Here is a 21,112-nt window from a genome sequence, read left to right on the forward strand (position 1 = left end):
TAAATAAACAAGCAAGGTTCTAAGAACTTGGGAAAGCGGTGGAGGGAGTGACTTTCAAAGTTGAGCAGTGCGAGGAAAGAAGCAGGAGAAAGTTGTTGACCTGCAGCATGGTGATTGAACACACGAGTCAGATGAAATGGTCAATCTGGTATACTGAGTCCTCAATGGGTGGAAGAATGAGTGAAGTTCATGGGAATAGTAACCATAGTCATAGGTGATAAAAGAGTGATCAGGTGGTGACTCTGACTGCAAGTGAGTGAGTGCCTAGAGTAAGATCATTGTTTCGCCATGGTTGCCTTAAATAGTATTACATTTATTAATCTGTACTTGGTATTCAAGTGTCGATTTTAAACTCAATGACGGTTTTGCTTTTCTCCTGCAGATGAAGATGAATGTTCAGTCAAAAATAATCCCTGCTTATCCGTAAACAATTCATTTTGCAACAATAGCATCGGGTCCTATTCCTGCATCTGCACTTCCGGCTATAATGGCACAACTTGTGAAGGTAATAAATTATAAAACACAATATTTTAGGTTATTTGTTTTGTTTCGTAGGAATTGTATTATTATATACTGTGCTACTGTACACCTAGGGTGTAACGAATCACCCCCTCACTAATAATGAGTTTAATGAATTGTCACGGTTTCGAGGTCGCTATTCCATTCAATTATTGGTGTGTTACATTCTACTTCGGTGTACATATCTCCATTGGTTGCAGGGTTAATGTGAACCAAACTACCTATAACATCGTACTCAATTTTAAATATTAGATGTTTCACATGCATTATTGCACGGTGAACATATTCATGAGTTTTGACAGTTTAATCGATGCATCATTGCATACCAGTGTATTATTCATATACAACACATCTCACCCAGCAAACAAACAGGAGATTTTTAAGTGTAAATAATGTCCGTGCTGACACGCAACATGCTACACTATATACAGCCCCGAAATTATTACACTTCCTCTCTCGATACGCGTACTCCCTACCACATACATTTTACCGATACCACATTCTATAAAAAAACGTTCTCTTGCCTCCGAGCGTTAGGGTGATTAGGATTATGGATGCTAAAGTTACAAAAAGTGTTACAAGTATTTAGTCGTTTTTAAATTTTGCCTCTTTCAGGTAGTACTGATCGGTCAAATGATGTGTAAATGCAATCTCACTGTATATCTTCCCATATTTATCTTCAAATCTGGTGTGTATATTTCAATTAATGATGCCTGACCCAAAGATGTTTGTATACTTGTTTAATATGTGCTGGATGTTTATAGAGATATAATGTACTGTATTATTATTTGATTATATGATCAGCTTTAACCATATGGTTAAAATATTGGCAACATATATACACTTTGTATTCGCGAATGTTTCAAAGATTCACAGTGGAGATGTTGAGCATCTGGGGACATGTGAAAGTTTATAGGGATGAAACTCGTGCAATATAATCGTCAAGTTACCAAGTGTGTGGACATTTGCTTTTTCTGACCTAGCTCAAAAGATATATCAAATTATAATTATTGAATAACGGACATTATGGACAATGTACGTTACTGAATACAAGTATGAAACAAACTAAGAATAGGTTTTACCCTTTCTGGCAATACAACAGGTGTTAAGATGTTCAATCACCAAATATAATCCTTTTCCAAGGAATCATATTTTGATATTGACAAAAAAGGTCCCATGTAATATGAGTAAACCAGCAAGTGTGTAATGTATCATGCCTGGAATCTAAAATTAAGAGTAAAAAGCACAATTATAAATGATAATTATTACAGGTTTTTATATTTATTGTTTGGAAAAAGTGAATGAATGCCTGAAAACTTACACAGTTTATTTTTTTTACAGATATAAATGAATGCATAAGCGGGCAGAACAATTGTCCCGTCAACGCCAATTGCACCAATACGATCGGCTCCTATACGTGTGCATGCAAACTGGGCTATGAGGGAAATGGCTGGAACTGTAAGGATATCGACGAATGTATGACGGGAAACCATTGTAATAGTAACGGATCAGAATGTATGAACACTGATGGGTCATATTACTGCACCTGTGCGCTTGGATTCACTGGGAATGGAACCTACTGCGCAGGTAAGAGGATACATGCTTAAATTTTAATGGCGAAAAAATAGGCAGCTTACGTAGATAATGTGATGGGCGATTTAATTAAATTATTTAAGTATTTTCAGTGCTTGTATCTTTTACAATGATTGTCCTATTGTGCTATTGGCATCATGCTGTAAGCTAAAGAAGACATTCATAAGACATCATAAATCTCACACAGCAGTGACCCCCCCCCCCCTCCTTGTTAGCGAGTGGCCTGCCAAGGGGAACGTCACATCACTAAATATGGAGATCCCATCAAAGGCCTTTCTTTATCCACACACATACTATCCCACATGCCCTGCTACAGAAAAATGGCCAGCCAAATATTTTTACATTCTCAGAATTGGAATTTGCTGGCTTTGAGACGATCAATTCACTGCACTTGATAATTCAGTGCAATCATGGGTAGCTGAACCAACAGTCACACCGATGATGTCAGCAGTGCAGGTTAAGTGTTAAGGTGTCAAGGTGTGCCACCCCTAAGGTCAAATGGACATAGGGGTGGCACACCTCTCCATGAGACACCCTGCGCTGGTAGTGGGAATTCACATTGCCATGGTGAGGAACGACCACCCCGTAGAACTCCTGTTGGCCTACCACAACAATGCTTATTTGATCTACCTCGCACTGGAGTTTGAGATACATTTTTTCCCATATTGCCTCAATCTCCACCACTAATGCTGTACTCCTGACAGCATCATCTATTGTCGCTCCCAATGGTTTGAACCTAAATCAAGGGCATACGTTATATATGACTTGCCATTCCGGTTCCTCACAGACAGAATGAGACCTCACTCGAAATCATATTATGACAACTGTTCAAGCAAGTGTTGTTACTGAAGAACTGATGGACGTATTATTTTTGTTCCTATATAAAAGGATCCCTAGGTGAATTGAAATACCTGTGATTGGTGGGAGCATGAATTAAACACTAGAGGCTGAGTAGCAAACTGCAGAACATCGTTTAATGTATTACTTTCTAACTAATATGGCTGTTCTTTTGTGTACAGATATAAATGAATGCACGGCCAATCCATACTTGTGCCAGGACACAGAAGAATGTATGAATGGTATTGGAAGCTACAAATGCGAGTGCTTACCAGGTTACATAAGGAATGGAACAATTTGTACAGGTACACAATATTGTGATGAGGATTTTTTTTTAAATTGGTGGATCTGCCAAGAATCTGGATCCAACAAAACTACAAATGTCTGTCATATATGCGCTAAAAGATATATATATAAGAAACGAAATAAAGGGGCAGACATAATGCCTGCTTCCCGTATTTATTTTTTACTACATCCCATCAGCCAAAATGTCTTCAGAGAGTGCATCTCATAAACAGCATTGGTTAATTACAATAAATCTATGGACCGGTTTTGACATTCATCATCAGCAGAGTCAGGCTTGTTTAAGCAGTGTATAAGGAGATTATCTGCCACTGATATTTTCATAGCATCCTTTAAATAACCATGGCCACGATTCTCATATGGATTTTACCATTTTGTCATTTACTTGTCTGGGAAAGCCTCACTCATTCTCAAGATTGTTTTTGGTTTAAAACTAAGGCACTGTATTGGAATAGTTAGTTCTCATCTTTATTTAACATAATTTATGTAGCACCTTGTAAAAGGCGCTTTACACAGAATTAACAAGAGTACTTATGGATTTAATGGTGGAGATGAAGTAAATGAAATAGTTGAGAGAAAGCAATGGAGGGCACATCTGTTATTGATGACAGTAAATGATGAATGGATTGAATGAAGGTGGAACGAGTGAAAGCCATATGAGAATGTGAAGAGGGAAGAGTAACGGTGGCAGTTATGAGGGGGAGATTAAGGGGTCATGGGGAGAGCTTGGAAAAATAAGTGAATTTTGAGTGCGGAGCGAAAACTAGTGAGCGAAAGTGACTTTACTGCAGAGGGGGAAGTTTGTTCCAGTGATGGGGGCAATAAGAGAGAGTGAAAGCGTGGATTGAGTGCAAGGAGGAGGAACAGAGAGAGAGACAACAAAGATTGAGAATGTAGAGGGTGAGAAGGCACATGGAAAGATACAGACATGGCAAGATATGGTGGAGCAAGACCACGAAGAGATGTATAGACTAGGGTGAGTTAGTTAATCCTCTTCATCCCCTATGGGAGACACGAGGCCACAATGAGTTCCCTCCACCTCCTCCTGTCCTTGGCAACATGTTGATGGCTGCTGCCAGCTCATCCTTCATGATCTTGTGCCAGGTGGTCTTGGGTCTCCCAGGTTTCCTTTTGCCCGGTAGTGTCCACCTGAGGGCATTTTTTGGGTATATGGTCCTGGTCCATTCTGAGTACATGCCCAAGCCATTTGAGTCTTGTATTGGGATGTTGGACCGTTATATTAACCGTTGTGTTTCATGTTGGAGAAAACTTGAGTTTCGTGAGAACTTGTACATACATACGAGACAACACTCAATGGTTGACATGGAGTGGTTCACTACGCTGTACAGGCATTTTTGGGCTAGCTCACAGCCCACTGGGTTTAGCAGATTATTGCATCTCTATGTAAGCTATTACCCCTTGCCTCGAAGGTCATACGATTTCCATGACATTACATGTAGACATTTACGATCCTACACCCGTGTCGTGCCCACTCGTACGGAAGCCCGCTGTACACTAACATTGAGCTGTTGGAACCCATCGTTTTGTATATGGTTGCTCGATTGTGATGTGCATTGTTTATATTTCGACCAGATGTTGATGAGTGCAAGAAAAGCCAACCGTGTGACGCGAACACGATGGTGTGCAGCAACACGATAGGATCGTACACATGTCTGTGCAAGGCGGGATACCAGTATGATAGCACAGCTCGCATCTGTACTGGTAAGTCTTTTGCCAGCGGGTTTGTTATCAACGCAATATCTCTTTGCAGTATAAACCTAATCATATACTGTGTAGTGCTCTTACCACTACAAAGAGCTGCAAGAACGTATGTTCTTCTGAAGGAAGAGATAAAGATACTGGGCTCACATCTCGTTAAGAACAATGACATCGTTCAATTTAAAATGACTGACAAGATACAGTATTTCTCGAGGCATCGCGTGAGCTTTTGTAGTCTTTCTCAAATGCGTCTGCACATTTGCAATCACACATCGGTATGCTAATTACAAAGCTACGTACATTTTGCGATTGTTTCTTAGACACGGACGAGTGCGTCGTTTCATCATTAAACAACTGCTCGAGGACGACAGGGCTCTGCCAAAATTTCGATGGAAGTTTCACGTGCCAGTGCATGGCTGGCTACACGGGAGACGGAGTCACGTGCACAGGTAAGCTTTGCTTCCACGTGGTGGGTGTCCCCCAGTGTCGAGGTGCCATGATTCTCTGGTGAGAAAAAGTTTCGTATTTTCCCAGTTTTATTTCACTTAGTGCGATCGAAATAACTTCATGAGATTATTTATTCCAAACTCTTGCAGACCAGTGCATTGGAAGCTGACATCGCGGAGACACTTTTGAGATACGCGCACATTACCTCGTTTGTCCAAGCTAGGGAGTGCTTGCTACATATCCCCAATATATGTTACATTTATTTTAAGAGCTGATTTTTCCTTTCAACCATTAAAAGTTTTACTAATTGAACATGCATTCGTTTGTGACCCAGCTGAAAGCATTAACTTACTATAGACATTCCAAGCACTTGTAAAAATAAACTCGTATGCTCGTGGTGCTTATTGTTCTTGTTGTCTTGCTCAATCTGACTTTAATTGAAATAGGAAAAAGTGGGAACGAATAACATGTAAACGGTAAAGGTGCCGGCACTGCTGGTAGAGAGGTCTCCACTAGAAGGAGCTCTAGAGAGCCTCTCGAAGTGGCCTACTCTTCCACACTAGGCCGATGTGTTGTAAGTGGTGGGAATAAGTATAAAATGTGTCTTGAAAAGTTAATAGAGCATACAATAGATACACTCAGATTATACATTTATTTTTAAGAGGCCAAAGTTCTACAACTTGTAGAATAGAGTCGTGCCTTTTTTTTATGAGCCTTATTATATCTTGACTGTTAATAATAACCATTATACAAAAAATGCAGGGATGCAGTGCCATGCAATTATTTTGTTTCTTGAGTTTTGCCAAGCATACAACTGCCTTGTTCTCCCTTGTGCTGTATTGTCCGCGCAGGTTTAGAAATGGAAAGGAAGCGATGCTTCTGGATGTTTAAAATGTTCAAATTTGAGTATAGTAAAGTCAAGTATAGCTTCTTATGTTATCACTGTAATGCAAGGCTATCGCAAAGGCAGGGGGTAATGTTGCTATGTATATTTCCCAATGAGTAATTTGCAGGTACATTTTCAGCATTGGGATGTTTGGTATAATCTGGCAGTAGGGGCAGTGTTGCTTTGTGATTTTACCCCAATTAAGTTGTACAAAAATAAAGTTTTTGGTTAGGATGTTCCCAATCACTGTGCAGTAGTGAAGCTCCCGCAAGACCACTTGTAATTCAACTTTTGCATATTAACATACGTTCTCTTGCGATGCACCACAGATGTCGATGAGTGTAACCCACCGGAAAATGCAACGCAGCCCTGCAAAGGCCCTGTCGGAGTGAGATGTAACAACACCATTGGCCACTACACATGCAGCTGTCCCTTCGGATACTACTTGGACAGTGATGGAACCACATGCAAAGGTTTGACAATTATCATTTTTGATTTAATTGCGCAGAAGCATCGCTGTTTACTTACTAGTATTGTTTGTATGAGGGGAAATCAATTTGAGTGTCTCAATGTTAATTCTGCACTGAGGCAACTGATGTCTTGGCATAGCATTTGTTATGGAAAAGCTACCTTAAGGATTTGTATGGCCGCGATGATGCTCATTGTGTTTGTCCAGATGTTGATGAATGCATCAGAGGACTCCACAACTGCACCCAGAACTGCACGAACATCGAAGGAGGCTTCACCTGCAGCTGCTTTGCCCGTTTCAGCTCTGTGAATGGGACTTGTAAACGTAAGTTTCATTTGTTCTACATCCTTTGTACATGTGGCTTATGTATATACTCTATGGCCTAATTCTATATCTCTGAAGCTAAGCAGGTTTGAGCCTAGATAGTGCTTATATGGGTGACCAACCAAGCATGGTTAAGTGTCATAGGCTGTGTGGTTACGTTGGGTGCAGCAGAGGCAATGCAGCCCTATAAATGTTTATACCGTACTTTAATGCTTCCCACTGTCACAATCTGTACTGATTCAGTGTTTAGAGCCCGTGCTACAATCTTGGTTGCCCAGTTTTAATCCCTTGTAATGTGCACCAGTTTAGCAAGTCATATCTGTACATGACCTGGGCCTTCCCAAGGTTGACTCGGCCTAAAATGAATATCTGGCACGCTGTGCGGGCATCAGCACTAGGGATCAACGATTCTAGACGTCTTCCAATTTACATAGCTTAATGGGGATCATTGCTTTTGTGCATATCTACAGGATACAAGTTGTAGGTAATTGTCACGTGAATCTTCGTGCTTCCTACGGTGATGGGAGTGTATGTTATAGCATAATTACGTTTGTGTGTTGTACATAGCTGTAGCAATGCAATTCCTGTCTTGCATAACTAAACACATTTAGAGTGATATCAATAACTGTGTTAAGAATTAACTGAAGAGATCACTGGTTTGAAATGTACAAACATCTATGGTACCATAATATGCAATTTTGCATGTGAAATAAATTGTACATTTATTTATTTTTCAGCAAACCAAACTTGTGTGACGGACGTTTGCAATGGAACTGGAGATTGTTACATTGATGAAACAACTCTCCCAGGATGTTCCTGCAATTCTGGGTATGAATAATTGATCGTTCTAGGGTTGTTTCCAAACCAATTGATATTTGCAACATACTCAACACACTGTGTCTAAGTACATAGCAATGTTTCATATCCACAAGGATATATTACACACCAGCACTAGACAGTTGCTTGAAAAGGTGGCCATGTGGCTGTGAAGTCAGAGCATTGAGCTCATCACTGCTGAGATTCTGGGATTGGTTCTAGGTTGCCAAGAACTATGGTTAAATTGGGTTCTCAACCATAAACTAAAGTGATGTAATGCTTTCAGCTGGGTCACAAACGAATGCATGTTAAATTAGTTTATTTTTTAATGGATGAAAGGAAAATCAGCTCTTAACATAAATAAGGATATTGGTTTGACTGCCATGCGGGACATGTGGATATGTAGCAAGCACTCCCTAGCTTGGACAAAGAGGTCATGTGCATGTATCTCAAAAGTGGTTAAGTGATTACTCTTTGGTTTTTTCGGTAAAGTCACGTAGAAATAAGAAATAATAATATAATTACATATAACATACGACGTTTCGATTGCAACGCAAGCAATCATCATCAGGCATAGAAGAGCTAAATTTAAGAGAGAGAGGAAACACAGAACCGTAGATATATATACAGACACCTAAGTAGAGGGAGTTAACACAGAGACACAAAGAGACACAACGTATGGAGCACAGAGAGATAGGGTCTCTGTGCCGAGGCCTTAGCATGTAGCGGAGACAAAGAGAGATGGAGAAGCACATCAAATCGAACAAGATTTAGTAAAACTTGGAAACAATATAATGCAACACAGAAGGTCGGTCAAAACACAATTAACGCATGATCTGGCTGATTACGTTATTTCAAAGATTGATAAATTATAGGTTAAGAGTGATAGAGTACAGATCGCAGACACATATTTAGACATCTAAGCAGAGAGAGTTAGCACAGAGACACACAGAGAGAGAGAGAGACACATGGGACAATGAAACAGTGCTTCTGTGTCGAAGCCTTAAATAGAGGGAGAGGGGGGCGGCGGAGACAGAGATATGGTGAGGGGGGGAGGGGCACAAAATCAGATAAGCATGCCCACAAGGACTGTGGAGAGAGACAAGACACGTACACGTAGACACAAAGGCAGAAACACAGGTAGAGACAAGACAAGACACATACACGGAGACATAAACAGAGACAACGCAAAGACACAGACTTGATACCTCCTCGTAGAGGAAAAAACCAAAGAGTAATTCCTGCAGTCACGAAAGCGCCAAATCAAGTTTGGTTATGTGATGTCAGCCTCTGATGCGCTGGTCTACAAGAGTTTGGAATAGTCTCATGATGTTATTTCGATCGCACTATAGGTGAAATAAAACTGGGAAAAGACTAAACCTTTTCTAACAAGAACATTTCTGGAATTGTAACATGACATTGTAGACTTGTAACTTACAATTGGATTAATAGTGTAATTGGCTATGTAATCACAAGACAAGAAACAATACTCTAAAGTCCTTTATACTGTTGGCGGTTCATCTTGTCTATGCAAACCTATTTCCTCTCGTGGACAAAGTAACTTAGCATGATTAGTTGCTAAATATTTCTATTTCTCAACCTTGTAAAGTCTTAAAGTACTTTACTTATTTAGTTTGTTATGGTAAACTTTGTTATAAATAACTTCACATTTTAAAATTCTGTTTAATCAGAGTAATAATACAGCTTGTGTAAAATAAAAGGTCATGGGACCACAACTCAGGACTGCAATTGATGTTAATAGCATTTATATTTTATGTGCTTCTCGGTGCTGTGGAAAATTAGTATACGTTGTCCGCTTCAAGTAATTGATTTGTGTTTCGTATCAGTTTCAAAGAGTGTAATTGTTAACTTTATTTCATCAGGTACACCCTCAATGGCACGAGCAAAACGCAATGCATCAATATTGATGAGTGCAGCTTATCCGTGGCTGATGGACAGACACCTTGCGACTCCATATACGGGACATGCACTGACACAATCGGCAGCTTCAAGTGTGGATGTGTGGCTGGGTATGCGGTCGTAAGCGACAGCCGGACCTGCCAAGACGTGGACGAGTGTCAGAGCGGAATCTATAACTGCACTCAATATTCCACGTGTCATAACTTAGAAGGAAATTATACCTGCATCTGCAACAGTGGATATGTCCGTAAGTGTCTTAGTGGCTATTTCTATAGTACCTGAATGAATTTCCCATGCAAAGGTCTATACGAATTTTCATAATAATAGGGATTCTACACATTAATTGTACAGGCTAGCACAACATAAAAACACCAACAAAATTGCCATGTGTTTACTTCCCATCATCCATTTTTTGTCTCAAATGTATAGAAATTTCAACTTTCATAGGAATCAGCCCACGGTATTCCCACCCAGGGTGTATATTCATTTGAGTTCAAGCATGTAAACGCACAATGTATTTATCAATGTTTCTTATTCAAATCTTTCTCCCCCCTCCCAACCACCAGAATCTGGAGAGACGTGCATAGATGTTGATGAGTGTCAAAAAGCAGGTAGTGCTCTCTGTGGTCATGGAGCCTACTGTGCTAACACATTGGGTTCATACGCATGCAGGTGTCTTGTGGGATACGTAGGCAATGGCACTGTCTGCCTGGATGTGGATGAGTGTCTGCTCCCCAGCAACAACTGCAGTGCCAATTCAACATGCACAAACACCCCAGGCTCCTACCAATGCCAGTGTGATGCTGGTTTCCAAAGTAAGTTGAATCGTGTTGATTTGCTCTGTGTGATTTTTACGGTTTTGGTATGTGTCAATGTAATCTAGGCTCATCCTACAGTAACATGGCTGGCAGGGCGACACAGTCAAAACACCTGCACGCCACAGCAAGAAAGGCCTTAGTGCGATTTCCAAACTCGTACGCCTCTCTGTGTCTCTTCCTCTTCTGCATGGGGCTTCCTCCAAGCTCAGCGGTTTTCTTCCACGGCAAAAACAAACATACAAATATATAACTGGTAGAAGCCAAACATCCCAATGCTGAAAATGTACATTGTATTATATAATAATACAATTGTCAATACATACAAATATAATCTCAAGATGAATTGTCACACTACAATCTAATGCTACAATTCTGGGTATGATGGTAAGTGTGGTGTATATTTGTGTAGTGCCGTGAATTCACTCGGACGACAACCGTCTCTTTTTCTGCCGTCACTTTTATTCCATCGTTCCATACACACAGTAATTCTCTCCGTGCTCCGCCAACTCGGACACTCCGATTTACTTCAGCATCGTCCGTGCATCCCCTTCCACACACCGTGTTTCTTCGCCTATCTCTTCACACACAGTGTCTTCCCTTCCACACACAGTGGTTCGTCTTCTATCTCTTCCACACACAGTGGTTCATCTTCTATCTCCTCACACACAGTATCGCCGCTATCTCTTCACACGCAGTGACTTCCCTTCCACACACAGTGGTTCGTCTTCTATCTCCTCACACACAGTATCGCCGCTATCTCTTCACACGCAGTGACTTCCATCTATTCACACACAGTGACTCTTATCTCCGCTAATGCTGACTCTCCCTATCGCTATTTACTGTCTTTGGGGTCCGGCTCTCTATCTATTCTTCCCTAACATTTCCAGCTGTCTTCTTCGTATCTCTTCACCTCTCGCCAACAACTGCCCAGCAACGACTCTCCAGCAACAACTCCCCAGCAGCCACTCCTCTCCGTTCAAACCACCTCGCGTTTTATCGCCTGTCGCATTAGCCTTAATTAATTGCCACGTGGCTCGCTGGCCGTTTCCCGCCAGCCCGCACCTGTCCCCTTCATCAGACATTCAGACGCCACCACTTAACGCTAACAGCCTCTCGACCAATCAAAGCCCTCGTGCCACGACTCCCTTAATTACTTGGGGTTGTTTACGCCACTCGCGACTCGACCACCTGTTCGACCTCATGTGACCCGTTCTCCTTGTCTGTCTGTATGTACTGTATATGGCCAATTCCTATGCGTATTATCTACTCCACTACATTTGTATTGAGCTTATATTACATAATTTTCCAGTTAAAATCCATACGACTAACTTCATAATGTATTCAAAGTGATTTGTTTCTCGGGATTATACACATTACTCATACGAGCTGTGGAAAAATAAAAATACAGTCCACAAACAAACTATCCCACACGTCCACTTTTCATATTCCATTTCTATAGCCTCAAATTTATACAGATATCAGCCCAGCACTGTTCCCGCCCAGGCTATGTAGTATTTTTTTAAATGATACAAATTAAGAAAATGTATTTTTTTGGGTTCCAGTGGTGCAATACGTATCTAATATTTTTCATCTTATTCAAATCTCCCTCCCTCCCACCCACCAGAAACTGGAGAGATGTGCACAGATGTAGATGAGTGTCTGAAATTTGGCAGTGCGGCCTGTGGGCAAGGAGCCTACTGTGTCAACACGGTGGGTTCATACAATTGCCCGTGTCTTGCGGGATACATAGGCAATGGCACTGTCTGCCTGGATGTGGATGAGTGTCTGCTCCCCAGCAACAACTGCAGTGCCAATTCAACATGCACAAACACCCCAGGCTCCTACCAATGCCAGTGTGATGCTGGTTTCCAAAGTAAGTTGAATCGTGTTGATTTGCTCTGTGTGATTTTTACGGTTTTGGTATGTGTCAATGTAATCTAGGCTCATCCTACAGTAACATGGCTGGCAGGGCGACACAGCCAAAACATCTGCACGCCACAGCAAGAAAGGCCTTAGTGCGATTTCCAAACTCGTACGCCTCTCTGTGTCTCTTCCCCTTCTGCATGGGGCTTCCTCCAGGCTCAGCGGTTTTCTTCCACGGCAAAAACAAACACACAAATACATAACTGGTAGAGGCCAAACATCCCAATGCTGAAAATGTACATACAAATTACTAATTTGGGCTTATACTTAGCAACATTACTCTGAAAAATTAACAGGACCCTCCAGTTATGTCTTGTGACTCAGTGAGGTTTTTCTGAGCAGGCAAGCATAATAATACAGTAGTTTTTTGTAAAAAAAAAATGTTCTGCGTGACTTTACCGAAAGACCCAAAGAATATAATAATACAATTGTCAATACATACAAATATAATTTCAAGATGAATTGTCACACTACAATCTAATGCTACAATTCTGGGTATGATGGTAAGTGTGGTGTATCTTTGTATTGAGCTTATATTACGTAATTTTCCAGTTAAAATCCATACGACTAACTTCATAATGTATTCAAAGTGATTTGTTTCCCGGGATTATACACATTACTCATACGAGCTGTGGAAAAATAAAAATACAGTCCACAAACAAAATATCCCACACGTCCACTTTTCATATTCCATTTCTATAGCCTCAAATTTATACAGATATCAGCCCAGCACTGTTCCCGCCCAGGCTATGTAGTATTTTTTTAAATGATACAAATTAAGAAAATGTATTTTTTTGGGTTCCAGTGGTGCAATACGTGTCTAATATTTTTCATCTTATTCAAATCTCCCTCCCTCCCACCCACCAGAAACTGGAGAGATGTGCACAGATGTAGATGAGTGTCTGAAATTTGGCAGTGCGGCCTGTGGGCAAGGAGCCTACTGTGTCAACACGGTGGGTTCATACAATTGCCCGTGTCTTGCGGGATACATAGGCAATGGCACTGTCTGCCTGGATGTGGATGAGTGTCTGCTCCCCAGCAACAACTGCAGTGCCAATTCAACATGCACAAACACCCCAGGCTCCTACCAATGCCAGTGTGATGCTGGTTTCCAAAGTAAGTTGAATCGTGTTGATTTGCTCTGTGTGATTTTTACGGTTTTGGTATGTGTCAATGTAATCTAGGCTCATCCTACAGTAACATGGCTGGCAGGGCGACACAGCCAAAACATCTGCACGCCACAGCAAGAAAGGCCTTAGTGCGATTTCCAAACTCGTACGCCTCTCTGTGTCTCTTCCCCTTCTGCATGGGGCTTCCTCCAGGCTCAGCGGTTTTCTTCCACGGCAAAAACAAACACACAAATACATAACTGGTAGAGGCCAAACATCCCAATGCTGAAAATGTACATACAAATTACTAATTTGGGCTTATACTTAGCAACATTACTCTGAAAAATTAACAGGACCCTCCAGTTATGTCTTGTGACTCAGTGAGGTTTTTCTGAGCAGGCAAGCATAATAATACAGTAGTTTTTTGTAAAAAAAAAATGTTCTGCGTGACTTTACCGAAAGACCCAAAGAATATAATAATACAATTGTCAATACATACAAATATAATTTCAAGATGAATTGTCACACTACAATCTAATGCTACAATTCTGGGTATGATGGTAAGTGTGGTGTATCTTTGTATTGAGCTTATATTACGTAATTTTCCAGTTAAAATCCATACGACTAACTTCATAATGTATTCAAAGTGATTTGTTTCCCGGGATTATACACATTACTCATACGAGCTGTGGAAAAATAAAAATACAGTCCACAAACAAAATATCCCACACGTCCACTTTTCATATTCCATTTCTATAGCCTCAAATTTATACAGATATCAGCCCAGCACTGTTCCCGCCCAGGCTATGTAGTATTTTTTTAAATGATACAAATTAAGAAAATGTATTTTTTTGGGTTCCAGTGGTGCAATACGTGTCTAATATTTTTCATCTTATTCAAATCTCCCTCCCTCCCACCCACCAGAAACTGGAGAGATGTGCACAGATGTAGATGAGTGTCTGAAATTTGGCAGTGCGGCCTGTGGGCAAGGAGCCTACTGTGTCAACACGGTGGGTTCATACAATTGCCCGTGTCTTGCGGGATACATAGGCAATGGCACTGTCTGCCTGGATGTGGATGAGTGTCTGCTCCCCAGCAACAACTGCAGTGCCAATTCAACATGCACAAACACCCCAGGCTCCTACCAATGCCAGTGTGATGCTGGTTTCCAAAGTAAGTTGAATCGTGTTGATTTGCTCTGTGTGATTTTTATGGTTTTGGTATGTGTCAATGTAATCTAGGCTCATCCTACAGTAACATGGCTGGCAGGGCGACACAGTCAAAACATCTGCACGCCACAGCAAGAAAGGCCTTAGTGCGATTTCCAAACTCGTACGCCTTTCTGTGTCTCTTCCCTTTCTGCATGGGGCTTCCTCCAGGCTCAGCGGTTTTCTTCCACGGCAAAAACAAACACACAAATACATAACTGGTAGAGGCCAAACATCCCAATGCTGAAAATGTACATACAAATTACTAATTTGGGCTTATACTTAGCAACATTACTCTGAAAAATTAGCAGGACCCTCCAGTTATGTCTTGTGACTCAGTGAGGTTTTTCTGAGCAGGCAAGCATAATAATACAGTAGTTTTTTGTAAAAAAAAATTGTTCTACGTGACTTTACCGAAAGACCCAAAGAATATAATAATACAATTGTCAATACATACAAATATAATCTCAAGATGAATTGTCACACTACAATCTAATGCTACAATTCTGGGTATGATGGTAAGTGTGGTGTATATTTGTATTGAGCTTATATTACGTAATTTTCCAGTTAAAATCCATACGACTAACTTCATAATGTATTCAAAGTGATTTGTTTCTCGGGATTATACACATTACTCATACGAGCTAGGGAAAAATAAAAATACAGTACACCAAAAAAATCCGACATGTCCACTTCTCATATTTCATTTCTATGGCCTCAAATTTTTATGGATATCAGCCATATAAATTCGTGTCGTATTTTTTTCCAATGATACAAATTAAGTAAATGTTGTGTTTTGGGTTCCACTGGTGTAATATGTATCTGATTTCGTTAATCTTATTCAAATGTGTTCCCCCCCTCTCTCAGAAGCTGGAGAGATATGCGTAGATGTGAATGAGTGTCAAACATCTGGCAGTGCGGCCTGTGGGCCAGGAGCCTACTGTGTCAACACGGTGGGTTCATACAATTGCCCGTGTCTTGCCGGATACATAGGCAATGGCACTGTCTGCCTGGATGTGGATGAGTGTCTGCTCCCCAGCAACAACTGCAGTGCCAATTCAACCTGCAAGAACATGCCAGGCTCCTTCCAATGCCAGTGTGATGCTGGTTTCCAAAGTAAGTTGAACCACGTGGATTTCCTCTGTGAGATGTTTCACGATTGTTTTGGTATTCATGCCAAGGTAATGTAGGATCTTGCTACAGTTCCAGGTAACCTTTCACGTAACAGTATAATGGCTAAGAGCTGTAAAGGGATACGTGTTAACTCCTCCAAACCCATATTGGGGAGATAGCATTTTAGTCCGATATTTTTGTACTCAATGGTCTACAGGCTTTTTTTAGGAGGGATCTACTTTGGAATATCGTGGCAAAGTAACTTTTTATAGTATATACTTTGAAATGGAAGTGGCCAGATAAAACCCACACATATGGGGCAATAGAAAGCAGCATTTTGGCATGAATGTTTCAGTTTATGAAATGTTTTCACCTAATAATGTGCAGGATGAAGGTTCCGTAGCTCAGAATATAGAGCTCATATTGAAATATGTAAAATAAAAAAAAATATTTCAGTAGTATTTTTTTTCAGCTAAGACCAATAAAGCAAAATTTTCATCGATATAGGAAGTTAAACGAACCAAAAAAGTCGTGTAAACTAAATACAAAATAATGTTTTTGTTATCATTTACACTGCGTATATGTAAAACGTTACGTTAAATGAATTCCCTTAGGTAATGCTACCGTGTGCGAGGACATCGACGAGTGTGGGAGAGTCCCAACTGTGTGTGGCTTGGGAACAGTTTGTGAGAACACAGTGGGGTCATACCGCTGCCCCTGCGCTCCAGGATATCAACGCAACACAAGTAAATGCTCCATTGCCATCCTGCGCTGTACAGGGTATCCATAACAGTGGAATTTCTTTCAAGCCAATCTGTTTGTGTTCTTTTTTTCTGGCCACACAATATTGGAAACAAGCTTTCTGTATACATTTACAAATGTACCATGTAGATAACTACTGCGTGGGTTTTCGTAGTTGCGCTGTGTAACTTCAGAGCTTTACTGCAAAAGAATCGTGAAAAAAACTACGTCGGACGAGTATATTCCTGACGTAGGTTTTTTGTTTGTTTGTTTATAAACCACAGAGCTTCAGTAATCTTTGGCAGGCCCATGACAGAAGCATTTGAAGTAACCACAATTGACATGTCGGTGAACACCTGGAACTCTCCTAAATCTAGATTTGTGTCGCCAATCTCATTGCAGATGTGGAGGTTTAGAGGGATGAGACCTTTATGATGAGTCTATACATGGCCATTTGATATTAGCCTCATTGGATTTCCTGTAAATAGTGATACAACAATGTATTTTAATTCAGCATTTTAAAATAATTATTATGCCTTTACAATATTTTATATGTTTGGTGAACATTTGTTTTGGTTAAAGTAGAATTATTTACGATTAAGTTATGACGGTGCTTAATGGTGCTATCTTCTTCTCCCCCTCTGCAGGTGATGGAAATGCAACATGCTCACGTGAGTCTCTCTCCCTACCCTTGTGTAGGCTGCATTACAGAGCAAATAATAGAGAAAATTTACCATTAAAATTTAGGGATATTTTGGAAAAATTTTCGGACTTTCAGTCAAATGTACAATTAGAAATTCTGATGCCACTGAATAGAATGTATTCCCACATCAATATTTTCTCATATATGGTACTGTAAATATGTCAATGATGGGAACTTTGTTAATGGTGCAAGACTGTACATCAAGGGCCAGCAACCTGCGGCTCAGGAGCCACATGCGGCTCTTTAAGAGACTGCTTTGCGACGTTATTTATTAAGGATCACCGTCTCGTATTCATGTGTATTGTGTGGCTCTTGTAATATTGAGTTTTTTTACCGATTTCGAAAAAATGGCTCTTCTTGTTATTTTGGTTGTTGACCCCCTGTTGTACATTAAGTAACTTCTGAGGGAAATTATCTTTGGTGTTAAGTGTGAAAAGTGTTTCAAAGTCCAGTGTCATCCTTGGTAAAAATAACGCTTGGTAAGATAACGCCTTAAAATATGTCGGTTTAAGGCCTGTGATAAAAAAAAATACAAGGTTATTAGCGTGCTTAGGTCTTCTGTCAATAAAATGTAAAATTTCTGTCCCTTAATGCTGATATCAGAATCATGGTGCAATTGTCAGTTTAACATATATAACGCCTACGTTTAACACGTAGGCATTGCATATGTTCAAAAACAGAAACTCCATGATTTACAGGTAGATAGACAGCATTGTGTATTTGTACAGTGCATTATATACGGGACATACAGTTTTTCCATCATGAACGCACATTGTGTAACTGATGATATAAATACATTGGCCTGTGACCAAATAAGCCTAAATGTTCCCAATTCCATGAGACCTTATAAGTTAAACAAATATAACCCTTGTGGGTGACTACGAAGGCTTGGCATGTGTTTTAGGCATAAGGCTGCAGGGTTGCCAAAGGATGACAATACTGAGTATCGCCCGGTGTGAAATGTGTTGTTTTTCTCGGACGCATTCTAGTTTCCTGATAATATCGATCAGTAAGGATCCTTATGAAAAATCGTCTTAATACTCAGGCTTTTCTGAGTAAATACTGTGTATTGTTCTTGTTTTACTGCAAGGTACATTGAAAAGTTGTTGAAGTCACAAGAATGATTGATTAATTGTAAACTATTGAATCACTCTCACAGTGGCAACGACATATTCAACCACGCCAGGGACTGCTAATTCAACACAGTCACCACAGACAGCGAGTCCACCAAGATCAACCACCTCAAACACATCGAGTAATTCTACAGTATTCTTCACATCAGAAGGTGTATCGGCCACTACTACACCAATGAATGCATCATTCACTGCAATTACTCAACCTCCATCATTCTCAACATCAGCCGCCTCGGTAACAAATACAACTGATTCGATGAATGCAACCACTACCGCTGTAGAGACATCACCAATAACAGCACCCTCGAACACAACAGCAGCGAATACATCAGCTGTGACTCAACCTCCATCATTCTCAACATCAGCCGCCTCGGTAACACATATAACAAATGATATGAATGCAACCGCTACCGCTGTAGAGACATCACCAATAACAGCGCCCTCGAACACAACAGCAGCGAATGCATCAGCTGTGACTCAACCTCCATCATTCTCAACATCAGCCGCCTCGGTAACAAATACAACTGATTATATGAATGCAACCGCTACCGCTGTAGAGACATCACCAATAACAGCACCCTCGAACACAACAACAGCGAATACATCAGCTGTGACTCAACCTCCATCATTCTCAACATCAGCCGCCTCGGTAACAAATACAACTGATTATATGAATGCAACCGCTACCGCTGTAGAGACATCACCAATAACAGCACCCTCGAACACAACAACAGCGAATACATCAGCTGTGACTCAACCTCCATCATTCTCAACATCAGCCGCCTCGGTAACACATATAACAGATTATATGAATGCAACCGCTACCGCTGTAGAGACATCACCAATAACAGCGCCCTCGAACACAACAGCAGCGAACACATCAGCTGTGACTCAACCTCCATCATTCTCAACATCAGCCGCCTCGATAACAAATACAACTGATTATATGAATGCAACCGCTACTGCTGTAGAGACATCACCAATAACAGCGCCCTCGAACACAACAGCAGCGAATACATCAGCTGTGACTCAACCTCCATCATTCTCAACATCAGCCTCCTCGGTAACACATATAACAGATTATATGAATGCAACTGCTACCGCTGTAGAGACATCACCAATAACAGCACCCTCGAACACAACAACAGCGAACACATCAGCTGTGACTCAACCTCCATCAATCTCAACATCAGCCGCCTTGGTAACAAATACAACCGATTCGATGAATACAACCACTACTGCTGTAGGTACATCACCAATAACAGCGCCCTCGAACACAACAACATCGAATACATCAGCTGTGACTCAACCTCCATCATTCTCAACATCAGCCGCCTCGGTAACACATATAACAGATTATATGAATGCAACCGCTACCGCTGTAGAGACATCACCAATAACAGTGCCCTCGAACACAACAGCAGTGAATACATCAGCTGTGGATTCGACAACAGCATCAACAACGAGAGTTGGGACCGAAAGCACATTAGTGACGGTGAATATGAATACAACAGGTCCCGTAGCTCTAACAGAGGTATCAAACGCAACTTCAAAGACCACTGTGACATCAGTGACCACCGCAGCAATGTCTACAATAGGACCTAATGGCACAAACGTGACTCTACCAATATTAGGGACATCAAACACAACAAACACAGCCACAATGGTACACATAGTTACAACAGCAGCTCCCAATTCCTCAACGGGAGCGTCGACAAGTGCGATTTCGCCTGCTACATCGAACACGACAGCAGCTTACACAGCTGTGGGCTCGACAACAACATCAATAACTACATTGCGAACCAATAGCACAACAGTGACTGCACTTACAAACCAGTCAACAAGCACAGCTGTGACTCAACCGATAGTGAACTCACCCACCTCATACACAACAATAATATCAACAGTGTCATCGTCTACAGCCTCAACCACAAATGCAACAGTCACTCCGAATTCAACAATCAGTATCATTTCAACGGTGACATCTCCAACGACTGCATCGACTTCCACCACTGTGTCTAACTCAGGTAAGCAGTGTATAGTGGTCTCATGTATCAAAACTCTGTATTCTGCTGTCGATATATTAAATAAAATGAGGCTGGGTGGAGATTATGAGTTCAGCTCATAATTTTTCAAAGCTAGATAAAATAAGCACCACCGTGAAAATTCAATTTTAATTGTCCTCTGTAGAGACTGGGGTCTCTGTCCTTCGATATGTTGTCTCCCATACTGGTTCAATGTTGTGAGCGGGGATGAGCACCGACTTTAATACAAAATGTTACTAAATTTGTATTTATTTTAGCAGGTAAGGCCCACTGAGCTATACAGCTCTTTTTCATAAGCGACCTGGCCACAAATGATAGTTCAACGAAGAGGCCTATCATGTGGAAATGTATAGCAGCCAAATACAATTCATAGCAGCCAAATACTAAATTTGGCAGGGAGACACTGGCTTAAAATGTTTGCTAGAAAATGACAATGAAAAATGTATTTCCTGAACAGTTACATTCCCCTAATTGTAAATGATTCAT

At 40.9% G+C, this 21,112-nt stretch overlaps 1 protein-coding gene across 1 annotated transcript in view; it reads left to right on the top strand.

Annotated features, from left to right (window-relative positions):
• Positions 1 to 21,112, top strand: part of LOC116946998 (uncharacterized) — a 111,298-nt gene that overhangs the window by 39,981 nt on the left and 50,205 nt on the right. Inside the window, exons 31-47 of the mRNA XM_076070184.1 lie at positions 383 to 505; positions 1,861 to 2,106; positions 3,132 to 3,254; positions 4,846 to 4,974; positions 5,292 to 5,420; positions 6,634 to 6,777; positions 6,981 to 7,097; positions 7,835 to 7,925; positions 9,797 to 10,080; positions 10,400 to 10,648; positions 12,276 to 12,524; positions 13,442 to 13,690; positions 14,608 to 14,856; positions 15,759 to 16,007; positions 16,619 to 16,750; positions 17,393 to 17,416; positions 18,608 to 20,608. Of these exons, the coding sequence (XP_075926299.1) occupies positions 383 to 505; positions 1,861 to 2,106; positions 3,132 to 3,254; positions 4,846 to 4,974; positions 5,292 to 5,420; positions 6,634 to 6,777; positions 6,981 to 7,097; positions 7,835 to 7,925; positions 9,797 to 10,080; positions 10,400 to 10,648; positions 12,276 to 12,524; positions 13,442 to 13,690; positions 14,608 to 14,856; positions 15,759 to 16,007; positions 16,619 to 16,750; positions 17,393 to 17,416; positions 18,608 to 20,608 (4,788 nt within the window). The remainder of the gene's footprint in view (positions 1 to 382; positions 506 to 1,860; positions 2,107 to 3,131; positions 3,255 to 4,845; positions 4,975 to 5,291; positions 5,421 to 6,633; positions 6,778 to 6,980; positions 7,098 to 7,834; positions 7,926 to 9,796; positions 10,081 to 10,399; positions 10,649 to 12,275; positions 12,525 to 13,441; positions 13,691 to 14,607; positions 14,857 to 15,758; positions 16,008 to 16,618; positions 16,751 to 17,392; positions 17,417 to 18,607; positions 20,609 to 21,112) is intronic.

Source organism: Petromyzon marinus, chromosome 28 (assembly GCF_048934315.1).
Source record: "Petromyzon marinus isolate PM22_M1 ecotype Great Lakes invasive population chromosome 28, UKy_Petmar_22M1.pri1.0, whole genome shotgun sequence".
Classification (NCBI taxonomy): domain Eukaryota; kingdom Metazoa; phylum Chordata; class Hyperoartia; order Petromyzontiformes; family Petromyzontidae; genus Petromyzon; species Petromyzon marinus.